At 39.8% G+C, this 18549-nt stretch overlaps 1 protein-coding gene across 1 annotated transcript; it reads left to right on the top strand.

Annotated features, from left to right (window-relative positions):
• The first annotated feature begins 1561 nt into the window (after positions 1-1561).
• LOC121714160 (secreted RxLR effector protein 161-like) lies at positions 1562-2647 on the top strand. Its single transcript, XM_042099365.1, is given in 3 exon segments — positions 1562-1590; positions 1752-2111; positions 2113-2647. Coding segments are annotated over 3 exon segments (741 nt in total). The 3' UTR covers positions 2465-2647.
• The last annotated feature ends 15902 nt before the right edge of the window (positions 2648-18549 follow it).

The raw sequence follows: 18549 nt of genomic DNA on the forward strand, positions 1-18549 counted from the left end.
TGTTCCAAAACAAGTAGCGTATCGAAATACAGTTTCTGTTTCTAATTTTATTTGGCATTTTGTAAAATCCCCATTGATTTCTGTTGGAAGACTCATTGCACGTTGATATTACTGCGCCACCGTCTATGCTTCAGGTTCAAATATTGAGCGGTTGTGAGGTGATAAATAGTTCTACAATACCAAATAAGACGGCTGGAAATCATACGTTGCGCCGATATATTTTCTTTTAATAATCAACGAACACCACTAACAACTCGGTGAGTTGCACAGTTTTGAAAACGAACGTTAAGTGTTGTTTTAGGACATTTTTGAGTAGCCTACAGTATGCCTGTTGGCAGCCACTCTGAGTAGTCAAAGGCACCACCCCAATGATCTTCTATTACTCCTTGTTAACTTTACAATTTTGCCCTCCTGGATGGTGGCCATCTTGGGTTTTGGTCAGAATGTCTTAATGTCAAGATTACATCAATCACAATCCTTTATGATCAATTTGCCACAAAAAGTGTCTTCATGCATCATTCTAGGTGCTCTGGTTTGAAAGTAAATTTGTAGATTAGAAATTAAGTGTGGCTTGATTAATAGAAACTTTGTGTGTTGTTGTATTCCCATTTAATAGATGTGTGTGACAAATAATGCTGGCAAACTGTATTTTCTTATGTGTTCTACTGTAACCAACAGCTTTAAAATTAGAGGTGTTAAAAATAGCATTATTCAAAACAAATGCAAGTGTGGCTTGATTAATAGGAACTTTGTATGTTTTTGTATTCCCATTTAGTAGCTTTGTGTGACAAATAATGCTGGTAAACTGTATTTTCTCATGTGTTCTACTGTGTTTTATGCAGTGATATTCTGGCAACCACAGCTGCCGGTAATTTACTGTAGGCTATCAAACTACAATAAAATACCGTGATGTATGATACAGTTGTGATGTGTTTTTCATAGTGAAAGGATGTAATGGGGTTCACAGAATATTTGGTATTTCACATTAGTTTACTGTAAACAGCTTCACAGTATTGCTGTTGTTTTGCAGTAAAATACTGTGACATATGATACAGTTGTGACGTGTTATCATGGTGATAGAATGTAATGGGGTTTACAGAGTAAACTTTTCACAGTAGTTTACCGTTCACAGCTTCACAGTATTTATTTTTTTTAGCAGGAAATTACCTTAAACAGGTTTACAGTATATTTCTTTTTAATAGTAATTTACCTTAAAAGCAACTGTCTTAAACTGTAAAAATTACAGTTGGGAATATAGCTTACCGTAATGTCCTTTACATTGTCACCGTATTTCTTACAGTAAAGTTCTGGCAACCACAGCTGCCAGTATTCTACCGTAAATTTTACAGATATTTTTTTACAGTGTAGACTGAAACGCAGCATTTACGGATTGAAGCAGTCTCCTAGATGCTGGAACATTGTTTTGGATGAGAAACTAAGGAAGATGGGATTCCTGCAAACAAAGAGTGATCCCTGCATTTACACAGCACCTGAAGGTGAGACGTTTTTAGTTGCAGTGTATGTGGATGGTATTATTTTGGGTGGAGGAAGTGACAGACGCATGACAGAGGTGAAGAAGGACCTGGCAAAGTACTTCGATATGAAGGACATGGGAGAGCTCAAGCACTTCCTGGGAGTGAAGATCATACAACATCCAAATGGAAGCATTTGGATGGGCCAGACATCTTACACGAAGAACATTCTGGGAAGATTTGAAATGGATAATACTAAGACTGTCACTACCCCAACAGACACAAGTACAAAGCTTCTGAGGATTCAGAAAAAGTGGAGAAAGCACTGTACCAGAGTGCTGTGGGTAGCCTGCTCTACCTGTCAACAAGAACAAGACCTGACATAGCATTTGCTGTAAGCAATGTAGCCAGTTTCTGTTCTGACCCAACTAAGCAGCACTGGACAGCTGTGAAGCGAATCCTGAGATATTTGAATGGAACACAGCCACTAGGTCTACTCTACAGCAAGAACACAGAGAAAGAGTGCATTGGATACTCCGATGCAGATTGGGCTGGAGACCTAGATGATAGAAAATCTGTGTCAGGATACATGTTCAAGATGAGTGGCGCAGCAGTAAGCTGGAAGAGTAAGAAACAGTCATGTGTTGCTCTCTACAGCAGAGGCTGAGTATATGGCATTAGCCAGTGCTGCACAAGAAGCAGTCTGGATGCGACAGCTGCTTTCAGATCTAAAGAACTGTCCTGCAGGAGCAACAGTGATCTATGAAGACAACCAGTCAGCTATCTGCATGGCCAGGAATCCACAATTCCATGGGCGTGCGAAACACATCGACATAAAGCATCATTTCATTCGAGATCAAGTTGCGAGTGGAGCCGTGGATCTAAAGGATTGCAAAACTGATGACATGATTGCTGACATGCTGACTAAAGGCCTAACTCAAGTAAAGTTCATAAAGCTGAGAGAAATGGCTGGACTGAAACCATTAGACTAGTTTGGACCTAGATGTATATTCTACCTGCAAGTGAGAAGGAGTGTTGGAAAGACACTTTAAGTAGAATGTTTTTTGTGTGTTTTCTGTTATCATGCATGACGTAATCTGTCAGTTGGGTTTTGATTTGAATTTAAATGTCCAATTAAGCTGTAACCGTCACTCCCGTTTTGGATGTATGTGAAGTGCAGGTGTGCTATAAGTAAAGGGGCTTTTTCGCCATTTTAACCCTCTACAAGAGTCATCTCATTATTATTATTATAACCAGTAATGAAATCAAGTAGTATCTCAAAGCTAACGTTAAAATACTGTTTGGATGTCGAATATAGCATGCTTAGCCTACTTACAGCTGCTTGTCAATTTCGTTGAAGGGCTCATTTTATTGACTCTAACACTGAATGATAGCAAAATCCCGATGTGAATGGAAAAGTGTTTTCCAAAATTCAAAATTCTTGTCCCAAGGAGAAGTACGAACCTTTATTTTAACTATGTAGAAAACGTTATGAATTGCATCCACACATCAGCAGCCTTTCAACTGTGTTACAATTGCAAGGGTTCCCTCAAACGTCTTAAAAAGTGACAGGCACTCAATTAGACCTATACACTAGCAGGACGTTCCCCCCCCGTTGTCAAAGTCAGCTACCGCCACAAATTGAATCCAATTCTGTGGGAAACACTGCAATCGGCTGTGAGTTTAATGTTGGCGGATAAACACCGTATAATTTGGGTGTCATTTGGTCATAGCTCTCATACAGCAGAAAGCCCCAAATGTAATTTTACACACTGTATGCTCCATCACAAAGTGCTTGTGGCTAAAATAATTATTAGGATTAGCTTAATGTATTTTTAAATTTGCCGTAGTATTGTCGATGGGTTTAATAACACATCAAGGGGGTCCTTGGCCAGAACCTAGTGGTATTTGGGGGGCCTTGTCAAGGAAAAGTTTGGGAACCCCTGGATTAACTTGTTGTGAATCTACCAACCTATTTTAAGGACATGTCATGCATGCTACCTCTTGAAACAATTCGGTGTTTAGACACTGACTGACCGTATGCAGCGCCACTGCTTCCGGATGTATGGTAGGAAAGTTGCAACTTAAGCCGGATATGGATTTCTCAATGAATTGCTTCGTATCACAACGGACATTTCAGGAGAACTGATTTTTTTGTTGTTGATCTTCTTTGATCATCTTTAGATTAACTTGTTGTGAATCTAACCAACCTATTTTAAGGCTGTGTCATGCATGCTGCCTTTTTAAACAATTCAGTTTTTGGACACTGCAGCGCCACTGCTCACTTATTTTCAAATTGGAATTTCTCAAAACCCTAAAATTCAGAGCTCGGAATTCTCCAAATCTTTGAAATGGCCTAACTCAGTCAATATTAGTTATATCATGGAGGAATTCACAGCCTATTCATTACACTGTGTAGAATGATCTGATGAAGAAAAATACATAACCCAGCTAAAGTCGTTTTTTTAATGTTATCACAGGCAGGGTCACATATTTGTATTAATGTATTGGCAACTAGCCTAGATTTTGAACTGCTACAACTCTGTATATGTTATCACCTATAGACAGCAGCAGAGCCCAACTAGCCTATTTTTGACAAGCAATATTAGGTGATAGACAGACTGTGACACTAACAGGGAATTTCGATAACACTAACAGAGAATTCTGTTCACTGTAATTAGACACGTTCACAAATGACTACATGACTAATGCTTACTTTGTGTTCCTCTTTGAGATCAACTGAGGAGATCACTGAATATGGAGGATGATAATTAAACCCCGTTTACACAGAGAAAAAAGGAGGATACATTTCCATTTGGTTTGGCCTTTTATTTCTGAAAACTCCGGCCAAAGTGGATATTTTTGAAAACTCTGGTTTCACGTGGTGCCCTTGAGCAAGGCACCTAACCCCTCACTGCTCCCCAAGCGCTGTTGTTGTTGCAGGCAGCTCACTGTGCCGGGATTAGTGTGTGTTTCACCTCACTGTGTGTTCACTGTGTGCTGAGTGTGTTTCACTAATTCACGGATTGGGATAAATGCAGAGACCAAATTTCCCTTACGGGATCAAAAGAGTATATACTTATACTACTTATACTTACTTAAAAATGGGAAAACTGTTTTAAGTTCCCTAACGTCACAGTATGTGACAGAAAATACATGTCAATGTCAATTGTGCATCCTGTGTGTACAATTTGTTTGGCTATGGTGATTACAATGGATGTTGAAGTGGCACTTGTTTTTACCTGTGTCCAGGCCCTTTTGGCCAACTGGTATATTTTATTGAGGAGCAAAGGCGAAGGAGTACTCCGGGGTTAGCAGTTTTTCTACCGTTTTCCCTCCTGCCAAGACGAAAGGTATTGTGCCAATGTTGTCGCCGCCGGTTTGGGTCCGACCTGGACGAAACGATGTCTGTGGGAAAACTTTGAAAATGAAGTCGTCATCCCAGTGGAATGGCTTGAAAATGTCAGGATGTCACGGTCATCGCTACTGTCACTTTCAGAGTTACTACATCCCCACAAGAAGGTCAGACGACTGCAGAGGCGTATCAAGCTTTTTAAAAGTGTGGGGGTTGTGGGATAGGGAAGTGAAACAATCCGGCCAAATTATAAATAACTCCCTACAGGGACGTTTTAAGTATTTTCTGAGAGGGGTGCGGACTATATTGGCAGGTATCTGGGAGTTTCTCCCCCAAAACTTTTTTGAAATTCTGATTGCTAAATAAATACACCATTTTAATGCAGTTTGGGAGGTACAGAACAAGCAGCGCCCCTCATTTGTGTGGCTCATGTGACATGTAGGCCCACATTATCTACCTGCTATCACTTCACTATTTGACACTATCCTACATGGAGACATATCTCATGTTAGAAATTAAGAAATCATTTCAGAAATTATGTTTTGTGCATATCGTTAGCAGGCTACAATAAATTGCCTAACAGACAACAGCCTAATTTTGAGGCATCACTGGACTATTAATATAATACTTATGTATAAATGTAAAAGACACAGAATAATGACAGAACGGTAAGCTCAAATTCAAAAACGTTTTAAGTCTACCCAAACATATGCAAAGGGAATATAAATAAATTGTGTTGCATATAGCCAGCTTAATTAATGTCAGTTTAAAGTCTATGCTGTTTTCAATAATAGTTACAGGAAGCCACGTTGTTTAAACTAGTGTTGTAGCCCACGTTACCTTTCACTTGCTGCAGGGACGCACACATTGCATGAGCGCTCTTAATTGTTTGAGTTCTACATGCTGGAAATCCTAGTTCTCAGATGTAGAACTCAAATGTGTCTTGACGCCGCTGTTTGTAAAATCAAAATAAGATGTTCTAAATGGAACGCGATCGTATTTAAGACACTGAGATCTCCAGTAGATGTAGAACGACACACATTGACCGTGAAATGCCGCCGACGTTTGTAAGATCAATAAGATCAAATAAGATGTTCTAAATGGAACGCGATGTAAGCTGTTCAGATCTTTCCAAGCGTCTTGGAGTTGTATATGTGCTGGCCTGGCTGGGCTATGTCTATATAGTTGATGACACCAAATTAATAAGAAGCTTTTAGCCTATCTTTCTTTCAGTCCGCTGTTCCATACCATTCAATCTTGCTGCAAATTATCAGACGTGAAGCACCAGGCATAACTTAATTTCGCGGCTACGTGGACCAGTAAGCTAATTGTTGAGGAGGCCCATAGTTTGAGAAAAGCTGCAGATCATAGACAGAGAATAATGAGAACAGTAGCCAAGGGCCTTGGTGCGCGCACCCCCGCTTTCACTTTGACTCGTGCATTTCTACATTGTGACAAAAACTGTCAGACAGACAGTGGATTTTGGTTTACTAATAATGTGGTAACAATTATCATTTCAATTCTACCTCAAATCTGATCACTGCAGACTTTATAATGCAGACTCAAGCAGCCTTGAAAGACGCACACTTTGAATTTGATCAGAGCGTCTCAGGTTATTCACTGACGCTAACTTGATGTGATTGGCTGGATGACCGTTCAATCAAATCAACAGACCTATTTGTGTCTCTCTGTGTGTGCGTTATTAGAGCCCACCCTTATTAGACATACTGTACGGTTCCAACTCTTTACGTGAGCGTTTATTTCCATATTTTACTTTCGTTTTAATCTGACAAAAAGTGTGGGGGATAGAATCGTGTTCCAGGAAAAGTGTGTACGTTATAACACCCACATCCCCCACACTTGCTACGCCCCTAGACGACTGTCATGCATTTACCGGTCAATGTGGTGAAAAAAGTTGTCTTCACGCTACAGGTATACCATTTATCTGATGAGGGTAGACTACTAGACCGCAAAACACATTCGGTTTGTCCAGAGCGTCGGTTTCTATAATAATCAGACAGGTGTGTAATGCAATAACTGTCCACTTGGGTCCTACAACAGGTTTCCTCTCACTCTCCTTCATGCAGCAGATCTAACTTGAATGTTAGGCTACCATAATTCCTCTAGGCTACGTAGCTGAGCAGAGTTGGGTGTAACGTGTTATTAATCACGTTACAGTTTCTACAGTGTGCGAGCAAAGATTGTAGCGTTTCACCAAGAGCCAGAGTTTCATGAACTGGTTTATTGTCACCGAAGCACACAATGCAGCATATAACACACAGCGGCCCGTGTCAGGCCCAAAACTCAGAGACAGAACTTCCTCGAACCGTAGCCTATATTCCCCGGGGGTCCCGCCCCCCTCTCGCCAGGCTGCCAACCATGAGCGTGCCCGGGGTTATGCATAGCACGGGCACTCCCTGATTGACAGCCGGTCGCTACAATATTCAGAATTCTGGGAGGGTGACAAGAATATTGGCAAAAAATAGAATTCATCGGAGTAGGCTGTTTGTTACCTTACTACTGAGTGGGAAACAGTGCACAACTAACTAGCTAATGACTAGTCTGATGTCAATCACACCATGAATTGATTCCAAAAAAATATGTTAGGCTATAGGCTACAAGCTAGGACTGCCACTGTTTTCAGTGTGAAGAAGAGCATCTAGTATAATTAATTACAGAAGGAACACAACTCGCAAGCGCACTTCACTCAAAGCAGTTCAATGTTTTGCAAGTTGTGTGCGTGTCACCATTCAACATTGTGAAGGAGGGTGCGTGAGCTGGGCAGCAGCGCTTCCATAAAGACAGGGGAAACAATGTGGGCAAAGCTTGCGCCCCCCATGTTTGCGAGCGGAAGAAGGTGAATATATGTACGACTCACGGCCGCGTTAAAAGCTCTATGGGCCGGCCCACCGGGAAAACTCCCAACCGTATCGATTGCCACTCCGCCCTTGCATAAAGGTCTCTTTCAAAATGTCCTGTAACAATTGCAGCTGCTTCCGATTGTTGAATATTTAGAAAGTAGCCTACATGACGGCATTTTTGAGCTAGTGAGTGAGTCAGATTTTTGGCTTCTGGTAGTAACTTGCTAATTAACTAAAGCAAGACTTGAGTGATATCACAAGTGTGAAAGAAAAAATATGAATTTGCTTCCATTTTACATTGACTTGACATTTTTTTTATTTAATTTTTGCGACATTCTCCTAATGTGCCTTTTGCACGAAAAAGAACGTACTCGCCTGTTCTGCTACTAGGCCACTGAAAGGAACAGAAAATCTGTTTAGGCAGTCGATATGCTATATGGTAACGATCTGTGTGCTCCTGGAAAGACGATAGACGATAATGGTATAGTCTGTTTTCCATATTTTACCATAATCTGGGTAGATGGTTTATTATGGACCTGTACAAATTGTTGACGGTTAGGAAGGTATGGTCTAAACCAAGCGAGTGCTGAGTCTGATGCCAATCAAATTTTCAAGCCTAAGTAGTATGTCATGGTCTATGGTGTCAAAGGCAGCGCTGAGGTCCAGAAGGACCAGTATTGATAAAAGGCTAGGTTTTTTGAGGGAGGGCTTAATAACAGATGTCTTAAACGACTGCGGTACATGCCCTGATAGCATTGAATTATTTATAATCAAGAGTAAAACATTATCCAGGAAGGGGAGAGCAGTCTTAAGAAGGTAGACTAGTTGTAGATTTTGATGAGGAAATTGTGGAGGTGAGATCTAATATGTTGTGTATATGTAAATGAATTAAATGTTGTTCGAGGTCTTTCAGCAATGGAATGTGTATTTGGTGAAACTGATTGGTTATTGATCTTATCTCTAATTGTTTGACATACAATCATACTGACATACAATCATACTGTTGAAAATAACTGTTTTGTGAACTTTATTCAACATAGCCAGTGATTTAGGCGAAATGTATGGTGTTAATTACAGTGAAATATACAATTAAAAAAAAATAGGGTTGAAACAGGTAAAAAAAAAATGGAGACATAATTTTTCTCCATGTTCAATGACCTCTAAAGACAGTCCAACCACTCTCCAAAAATTAACATTTCAAACCCACAGAAACCATATAGCCCCCCTGACTATCAGGTGAAAACCCAGAAACAGCGAAGGAATAACCAGACTTGCATAGGGCTTCTTTAACGTTGCTAGTTAATTAGCTGACATGGCACACATTTGTAACTAAGGTCAAGTACAGTTCAGGCTACAAAACACAAACCACAGCAGGTTGTACCACTTAAAGGTCTCATCTCATCGTTTCTTCATTAATGTTGCAGTGGTCTGTAGTATTGATGAATGCCCTGTGAGCCGGTTCTGGTGAAAAAAATGCTGTCCTGCGTCTGTTTCATGCTGTTCTAGTTTGGTGGGGAAGGTGGGGGGGGAGGAACGACTGGATTTCGCCTCTAGTCATGAATATTAATGACATGCTAATGAATTCACCTCTGATTGGCTAACAGTACTGTGATGCTTCCTCCAGTGCGTCCTCATCCGATTCTGCCTGTGCTATGCTCCATATTCAACTTTACAGTGCTAAAACCTGGCTAAAACTCGAGTCAAAACTGTTGCACAAAATGTCTTCGGAGATACAACTTCATGTGTTTGACCATAGTATCCGAGTAGGAAGAAGAACCGCTTCCTGATCGTTTGTCGGTGAACGTTGGTTTAATAGAATGGTAACAATTGCCTGTCAGCTTAAAATTTCTCCTAAAAGAGGTAAACGTTTGTGACAATCGTCATCTTGCTTTCAAGTAATAAACAGTTGGAAACGTTTTAAAATAAAGACCTATTTCTTTACACAGTCAAAAGTCTTTGCAATCTTCCTAGTAGATATTTTACTTCACAACACAGGTAAGCACCCTAAATGCAGTTCAGCCACTGACCTAGCCTGCTAATGCTATCGGAATAGATAGTTATGGTTTGAATTTCATGATGCTATCATTGAAAGACCACTTGGTCATAGCCCAATATATATATATACACTGTAGATTTAAATGCAAACACACCTACCTAGCTATATTTTGCTGGAATTGTACCAGAATGCCTACAGAAGCAGAGAATGTGTGCTGCAAGACTTCTTAATGAGAATGGCTTTGATAGCCTGACATTGGCAGAGGTTAGCCTACTCAAGTTGTTTTCTGTCACGTATGACAGAAAAAGTAGCCTACTATAGGAATCTTATACTATAGTATTTTGGGACTAAATATTACAGTAATCTTATAGGAATACTATAGTATTTGGACATACTATAGGTACTATAAGACTACTATAGAAAAACTATAGCGGTTACAGGATATTATAGTTATTAGTAGTACTTCTACAGTATGTCCCAATTATTCCTATAAGATTACTATAATATTTTGTCCCAAATACTATAAGATTCCTATACTACTTTTTCGTAAGGGGATTGCTCATGTGGTTAGAAAAATGGGCAACACCAGTACCCCTGTTGTCGTTATGACCCTGTACCCAGGATTAGAACCAGTCTGCCTTAGCATAATATACTCCCTTCAAAATGCACTAAACATTCGACTATGACTACTATGGCCCTCTGTGAGACAGAAGATATGAAAGGTAAGATAAACCTTTAGCTTAAAAGGGACAAAAACTGATTAAACTCCTAAAACAAATATACAAAACGGGTCAATTTTCAATAAATAACTTTATTATATTTACTTACAGCAGTGGTACTCAAAGTGTGGTCCGCAAGCTATCTCCAGTGTTCCACAAGTAGATGTGGTAAAATATAATAGAAGAGTTGTTTGCAATATTGAACCAACTTGTATGTAAATCCAAACAGTTCTGCAACACTGATGTAACCTATGCTAGTTTAAATCATATGAATCCTCTGACACCATAAGCAAGGTGCAAAGACAATAAGCAAGGTGCTAGGTGGTCCGTGAAACACTGACAAATAGTAATATTGCAGTCTATTAAAATAATGCAAACACAAAACAAGAACATCCAAACTATGCACAGAATTAACAATGTCCTCTTTTTGCCAGACGATGCAGACATCTGGCCTACAGATCCTTTGTAAGATAGGATTAGTTAGGGGAAAAGGTCTGAGTTGTTGTTTCGGCTTGTATTGTCCTGGGGATCCAAAGGGACAACACACAAAACACATTCATTGGCTGTGATGATTCTATTACATTGCTCTTTGATTGCGCTGGGCCATAGGTGGAGCCATCAGGTGTTATTGTGGAGATGTCGCTTTCATCCTCCTCCTCATCTTGATCAACCCGAGGTCTTCTAGCTGGCCTTGGATGAACAGGGTTGATGGCAGTAGAGGTAGCAGGCCCCCATGCCCATTGTGTATCCGAAGTGCTTGTATCAATACTCATACTTTTCATGAAGTATTCTATTTGGGTACCGAAAGTAAATAAATGTGTATTACTGTCAAGTTACAAGATACTAATAGTACACAGGACTAGGGCTTTGACTCCGAACTTCGTTATTCGAATATAATTCGATTATTTTACAAATTAAAGATATTCGAACGAATTTTAGGGATCTCTTAATATTTGAACCTGTAGCCTATGGAAATATTTTTTGTAAATGTATTTGGTTGTAGCCTAAATGTTGTTTTCAATTCAGATTCCGAGGTTTTTTTCACGCCTTCTGAAGTGAAATCGCGAGCTCATTAGCAAGGCTATTATTGGCCATCTGGGCTCCTGTAGGTTAGCATCCTGGCTGGTTCGCGCTTAGTGAGCAGCTCCCACATAAACATTTTTATTTTAAACTTAACCTTCCTCTGATTTTAATCACCTTAGTTATCAATCAAAGCAAACAGGTTAAAGAAATGGCAACACAATCATTAAAAACACTTAAATAAATAAATGTGCAGATAAGTCTGAATGAAAAGCAGCACTGGTTGAAGCCTGGAAATATTGTAAACAAAGTAACGTTAGCTTAATTTGCTAGTTTATCATAGTCTATGGTTAGACTGTTCAGTTTCCCCACGTGTGTTTAAGTTTCAATTGAATACTTTTTCTCCTTGGGACAGGCCCGTTTGAGTCTTGGAAAATACTTTTCCATTTGCATTGGGATTGAGATGATTAGAATTTAGCAGTCAATTTGAATGCAGTAGTTTTGAACAAATTCATGCAGCGTGCTAATGATGCTAACCGGATTTAATAGCAATTTAGCCAGTCGTCTAGCACGATTAATGTTTGGATTACATGTGCATGCTGAGGAGGGATGCACCTGTTGAGAGGGAGAGAGAGAGAGTGCACGGGGCAAGGAGAGTCTGTGGTGAGGTAACGTTAGGCCTACTTCTACCGCCTAATCTGGTAGAGTTTGACATACTACAATACAAGATATATTTAGCCTATTTTATTTATGGACAACATAAGGCAGGAGGTGTGTGTTGTTTTTAATTATGAATGTTCTATCGAACGTATTTTTTATTGATCTCGATTACATGTGCTATACATATCGCTATCGTTGTATCGCCCAGCCCTATGCTCAATAATAACAATTTTGACACACGCATTTACTCAGCCTTTCGTGCACGTAGTCTATTGACATTGACTGATACACTGCCCTCTGGTGGACAGAACAAATAGAACTTAAGTTTGATACCAATATCGGTCTTACGGAAGACATTTAATGGTTAAAATATTATTAATTCATATTTGAATACATTCGAATTTTAATATTAATAAACAAACTAACTTCGAATATGATTTTTGGGCAAAAGTCAAAGTCCTACACAGGACATTAACTCTCTCACACAAAACTGTACTGGCACAATGGAAACAAAAATATTTTAGTGACTGTGGTAAGGTGTATGATGTACTAAGTAGCACACCCACAAGAACACATTCGGTAATATCAATTCTATCTGTTATGCAATTCATGGGTTTCATCAGGTCCATTTACACAGGTGTATTAATCAAGCACCATGCAATCTGCATTCATAATCAAGGTGCTTGATTTTATACACTTGTGGAAAGTGACCTGAAGAAACCCATGAATTGACTTTCCCAAACATTGATGAGGACATAAGAACCTGTATTAGCCTACTAGAAAAAGACTTCTAGAAACTAACACAACAAAAAAAGTTAGATCACAAACCTTTGCTTCTAACGTGATGACCTAATGTAGCCTAGAAAGCTGTGTAGCCTGACATGAGGATGTGCTCTGGAAGACATACAAAACACTAAGTAAACAGCAAGTAATCAAACAAAACATCATTGTAGGCCTACAAAGGTCAATGTAATAATGGCAAGAGGACATAAATTAGACTGAAGTGTAAATACCTGAGCTCTAGTGATAGCAACTTAGCCTAATAGTGCACGGGTGTTGTGTTTTTGATTTTCCCTGTTTAGACTAGAACAATATCCGTACTTAGTTGAGCATAAGATATTGTTGCTAATATTATTATTTGTGGTTTAACGCTTAGGTTAGAAGATTATAGGTTCAACAAGCTAAATCTCTGGGTAGTGTGGTCAGTTTCTTATGAGTGTAACGTTAGCTACACCAGGCACGTAACTGAAGCATTCCGTTCGCGTTATGTAGGCTACTGCAACAATTAGCTTCCAATAGGCCTAATCAATGGAAGTAGCTACACCAGGCGTGTTAGTGGCCTGTAGGCTACGTTCGGGAAAATGGACCATTCCTCTAATGGATTTTACCAGAGCCCTTCCTATTAGACATTCTCTGATTTTACACGTCGCGAACAGAACACTTCAGTTACGTGCCTGGTGTAGCTTCCTGTAATATAGGCTAGCCTAAGCCTAGCTTGTACCCTTTTCATGCATGCTAACGTGAAGAATATGAACAAGCTATTTTGTAACAGACGTTAGGTGGAAAAGTTAGTTTGTACTTACAGCCTGTGAGCTGGTGGTCGATCGTCATGACGCTACAGAACCAGGTTTTCAGAACATCGATGCAAAACCACTTTCTAACTGTAGGCAGTGAGTGTGGTCGAAATGATTGGAACACAGAACTAATGTTGCACTACTTCGGTGGTGGTGTTCCAACGATAAATCCGAACCATTTCTTCTTCAACTCTTGTTTCTAAGGCAAGACATGCTACATTGATGTGTTATTGCCACAAATAACACAGGCACAATTTTTTTTCCGCCATGTTAGCAACTTGCTGTTAGCTCCTACTAGCTGCAGAGAGACAATCCCCTAACCGCAAAATCTTCCAGTCTTCCTGTAGGCGGTCACAAGCCAAGGTGGGCGAGGCCATGAATAATCAGTTTCCCTTCGGCGTCATTGGGAAGGGCTCTTTCTGATTCGCTTGTTTTTCCGTGTATTTTCTTTCATTGGCTAATGTGGGCAATGGGGGTAGAAGATCATTTTCACGTGCAGCATGCATATGCAACTTGGAGTGAGCTATAGTATTTCGAAAGTAACAAGTATTAAACGGTTTCTCAGTGAATGAGACCTTTAATACGGATTGCCTAGGTGTTAAGGGTGGCAGTCTGAGTGTTTTTAATTATATGTTATTAAAACCAGAGCCATAGAAAAAGAGAGTTGCGACACTCTTTGAAGTCGCCGCCACGCGGTCACGTGGTTCACGTACGCTCAACAGTTCCAAACAGCTCTTTGCCTGTCGTTATTTCAATGGGATAGACAGCAGCGAGTGCGTTATTGAACGGGAAACATTACAACAAACCCAAAACGAGTGTTATTACGTGTTAGCATGCTTACATTAGTGTCAATTTGCGAGTATAATTAGTTTGCAACATCGATCTAAAATATGTTCTTTGGTAGTTCTAACATTGAACGTTTGTTTTCTTGCTGGACATTGGATTCCTACATTTGCATGCATCACGCTACATATACTTTACTTACATTGTCAAAACGTAGGCTATGCATTTTGTATCCTTTTTGTGTGTGGACATTAGATCCAGTGTCCTTTTCAGTTCGTTTGGTGAGATGAAGATGAAGGTGACAAGACTGGGCTGGCAAGGGACACAAGAGCCACGCACCAGTAACAACAATAACTTATAATGGTCTAGGTTTTGCTCCTACTGCTTCCTCTGAAATTCATAACATAAAATTCATAAGAAATCCCCTGGACACTAACATACTTCATGTCATGTTCAGCCCACGGTTCAGTTCATAACGCCATAAAACTCGCCATCTAGCAAGCTAATCTATATCAGGTTTAAAGACAATAATCACATTCATCTACTCCATTTTTCACCTGAAGAGCGTTAATCACAAACCCATTGATAACCAGCACATCTGAATATAGAGTTACCATGCTGTATGAAATGTATTTTATCAAGATAAAGTTTGTGTTCCCCCTCATAGCATGTCTAACGTTAACACTATGTATGTGAATGAGCTGACTAGTAAAGGGGGCCTACAGCAGAATACACTGCCCCCTGCAGGTTTCTTTATTTGAACACGGGCACTGAGCAAAGGAAAACACCAGTCTACTAGCTATATAGAAAAGAGGTTTATTGTACAATTCATTTCACATAGAAAGTTAAAACATTTTAGGGGGAGAGCAATAACTCCAGAACTCTGGCTGTTGTAAAGTGCTATATGCTGAGTCATAAACAATTAGGCTACATGAATTTAAGTAACAACTATGCCGGACCACCGGAATAAAACAGGTTATATAAGTTAGCAGATAATTACACAGAGAAAGTGCACACGTGCTCAATGGAAATGACAGTTCATCTCATAACACAGTTCATCACAAATTCAATCATAAAAACGAAGGTACAGAAACCACTGTGCAAACACTGCAACAATAAATACTTCACACAGCAAAGGCTAAGTATCTCACCCCCTTATTCCCGGCCACCGCCGAGGCTCAAATTAAATTCAGCACCAGAAGGAGCGTTTGTTTTCTCTCCACCCTCTCTCACACACATATACCTGCCGGGAGTAGGCCTACACTTCCCTGGAAAAAGTACACAAAGAACACAGGATTAATACATTACATCACCAAATGACTGCTGACTCCGTCACCACTGCTGCCGGACATGAAGGACATAAAACAGAACAGCGATCGCACTAACGGGGCACAGACTCCCTAATTTAGGCCTAATGGCACTTACCTCGAATGATTCGTCAACCACACCGATGCTAAAAGGATTGCCCACCTCCCAGCACGGCAGCCGTTGGTTCTAAACTCAGCAGTACGCTGTCCCTTCCTCCTGTTCAACAAAGACCTTAGCCATTTATCCCATCCCTCATTAACAAATGCAGCACAGGTGTGCTGCTGCATCCACCCCAACACCCCATTATGGCAAGCCGATTGAGCATTTATTCAGATATCTTGATATCAGGCATAATTGTCATGTACATGCAAGCCATTTCTGGCCACTAGTTAACTAGTGAGCCATTTCTGTGTGAACTAGTTAACTAGTGACAGCCAAAATGCTCACTAGTTAACTAGTAAGGCCCAAATTCTCTCTAGTTAACTAGTTCATATGTTTTATATCTTACTAGTTAGTAATGTTCAGCATGTTCACTAGTTAACTAGTGGACACTGAAATGTGCACTAGTTAACTAGTTTAAAGGTCTCATCTCATCGTTTCTTCATAAATTTTGCAGTGGTCTGTAGTATTGATGAATGCCCTGTGAGCCGGTTTTGGTGGAAAAAATGCTGTCCTGCGTCTGTTTCATGCTGTTCTAGTTTGGTGGGGAAGGTGGGCGGGGAGGAACGACTGGATTTCGCCTCTAGTCATGAATATTAATGACATGCTAATGAATTCACCTCTGATTGGCTAACAGTACTGTGACGCTTCCTCCAGTGCGTCCTCATCCGATTCTGCCTGTGCTATGCTCCATATTCAACTTTACAGTGCTAAAACCTGGCTAAAACTCGAGTCAAAACTGTTGCACAAAATGTCTTCGGAGATACAACTTCATGTGTTTGATCCTAGTATTCGAGTAGGAAGAAGAACCGCTTCCTGATCGTTTGTCGGTGAACGTTGGTTTAATAGAATGGTAACAATTGCATGTCCGCTTAAAATTTCTCCTAAAAGAGGTAAACGTTTGTGGCAATAGTCATCTTGCATTCAAGTAATAAACAGTTGGAAACGTTTTAAAATAAAGACCTATTTCTTTACACAGTCAAAAGTCTCTGCAATCTTCCTAGTAGATATTTTACTTCACAACACAGGTTATGCACCCTAAATGCAGTTCAGCCACTGACCTAGCCTGCTAATTGTATGCTATCGGAATAGATAGTTATGGTTTGAATTCCATGATACTATCATTGAAAGACCACTTGGTTATAGCTCAATATATATATATATAGATCTAAATGCAAACACACTTACCTACGCCTAGCTATATTTCGCTGGAATTGCACCGGCAGAAAACGTGTGCTGCAAGTAATGAGTATAAACTATGGCTTTGATAGCCTACATTGGCAGAGGTTAGCCTACTCAAGTTGTTTTCTGTCACGTATGACCCTTAAGAAAAAGTAATATAAGACTACTATAGAAAAACTATAGCAGTTATAGGATATTATAGAGTTATTAGTAGTATTTCTACAGTATTTCCCAAAATACGTATTCCTATAAGATTACTATAATATTTTGTCCCAAAATACTATAAGATTCCTATACTACTTTTTCATAAGGGCTCATGTGGTTAGAAAAATGGGCAACACCAGTACCCCTGTTGTCTGTATGACCCTGTACCCAGGATTAGAACCAGTCTGCCTTAACATAATGTACTCCCTTCAAAATGCACTAAACATTTGACTATGACGACTATGGCCCTCTGTGAGACAGAAGATATGAAATGTAAGAAACCTTTAGCTCAAAAGGGACAAAAACTGATGAAACTCCTAAAACAAATATACAAAACAGGTCAATTTTCAATAAATAACTTTATTATATTTACATACAGCAGTGGTACTCAACCTCAAGTGTTCCACAAGTAGATGTGGTAAAATATAATAGATGAGTTGTTTGCAATATTGAACCAATATGCATGGATGGAAATGCATGGATTCCAGTTGCTGCTACTGGAAGAAACTGGAATCCATGCATTTCCACTGAATTATTTTTGGAATCTGATCCCTTATCATACCTGTTCATTCTTACTCGTTGCTCGACTTATCATGACTAAATTCAAGATGGCTGAAAACGCTAAACTTCGTGAAGATACTGTCTGTATAAATCGTCTTGTAAGTAAACTACCAGTGCTTTTTCAAAGTTCTCAATGTCTCGTTTTAAATGTCAGGGCCCTCGGAAGTCTACCAATGAAGTGTGGAGATACATTGAGCCTCGTAAATGGGTGTAAAACAGTGATTTATTTGCATGGCTAGCCCGATGCCGAAGCACCACTATTGAAAAAGCTGTTGGTAGCATCGGCTAACTAGCGCCAGATTTTGGAGTGCAGGGGACAAGCCGAGATGGGCTATGAGACATACGTTCACACTCGGTATCATGTTTCAATACACTTTAGGTCAATATCACACCGGAATTCTCCTTTAATGTTACCGTAAAACTCCAAATAATAGCCCGGGCTTTTATTTTCCCAAATCACCAAACTGCACCGGCTAGTATTAGAGACGGGCGTCTATATGAGACAGGCCTTTAATTCCCTTTACACAAAACTTTTCCTCTGCAAAGATGGAAAATATTATCGAATTAATTATTTCAAACACACTGAATGTCTACCAATATGACTAGGCTATCTGATGACAATTACGGATCATCATGTTGAGATGTTGTTCATTGAGTGAGATACAGTAAGATCCAAATAGCGGGGATAGCCAGAA

This window comes from Alosa sapidissima, chromosome 7 (assembly GCF_018492685.1).
Source record: "Alosa sapidissima isolate fAloSap1 chromosome 7, fAloSap1.pri, whole genome shotgun sequence".
Classification (NCBI taxonomy): Eukaryota; Metazoa; Chordata; class Actinopteri; order Clupeiformes; family Clupeidae; genus Alosa; species Alosa sapidissima.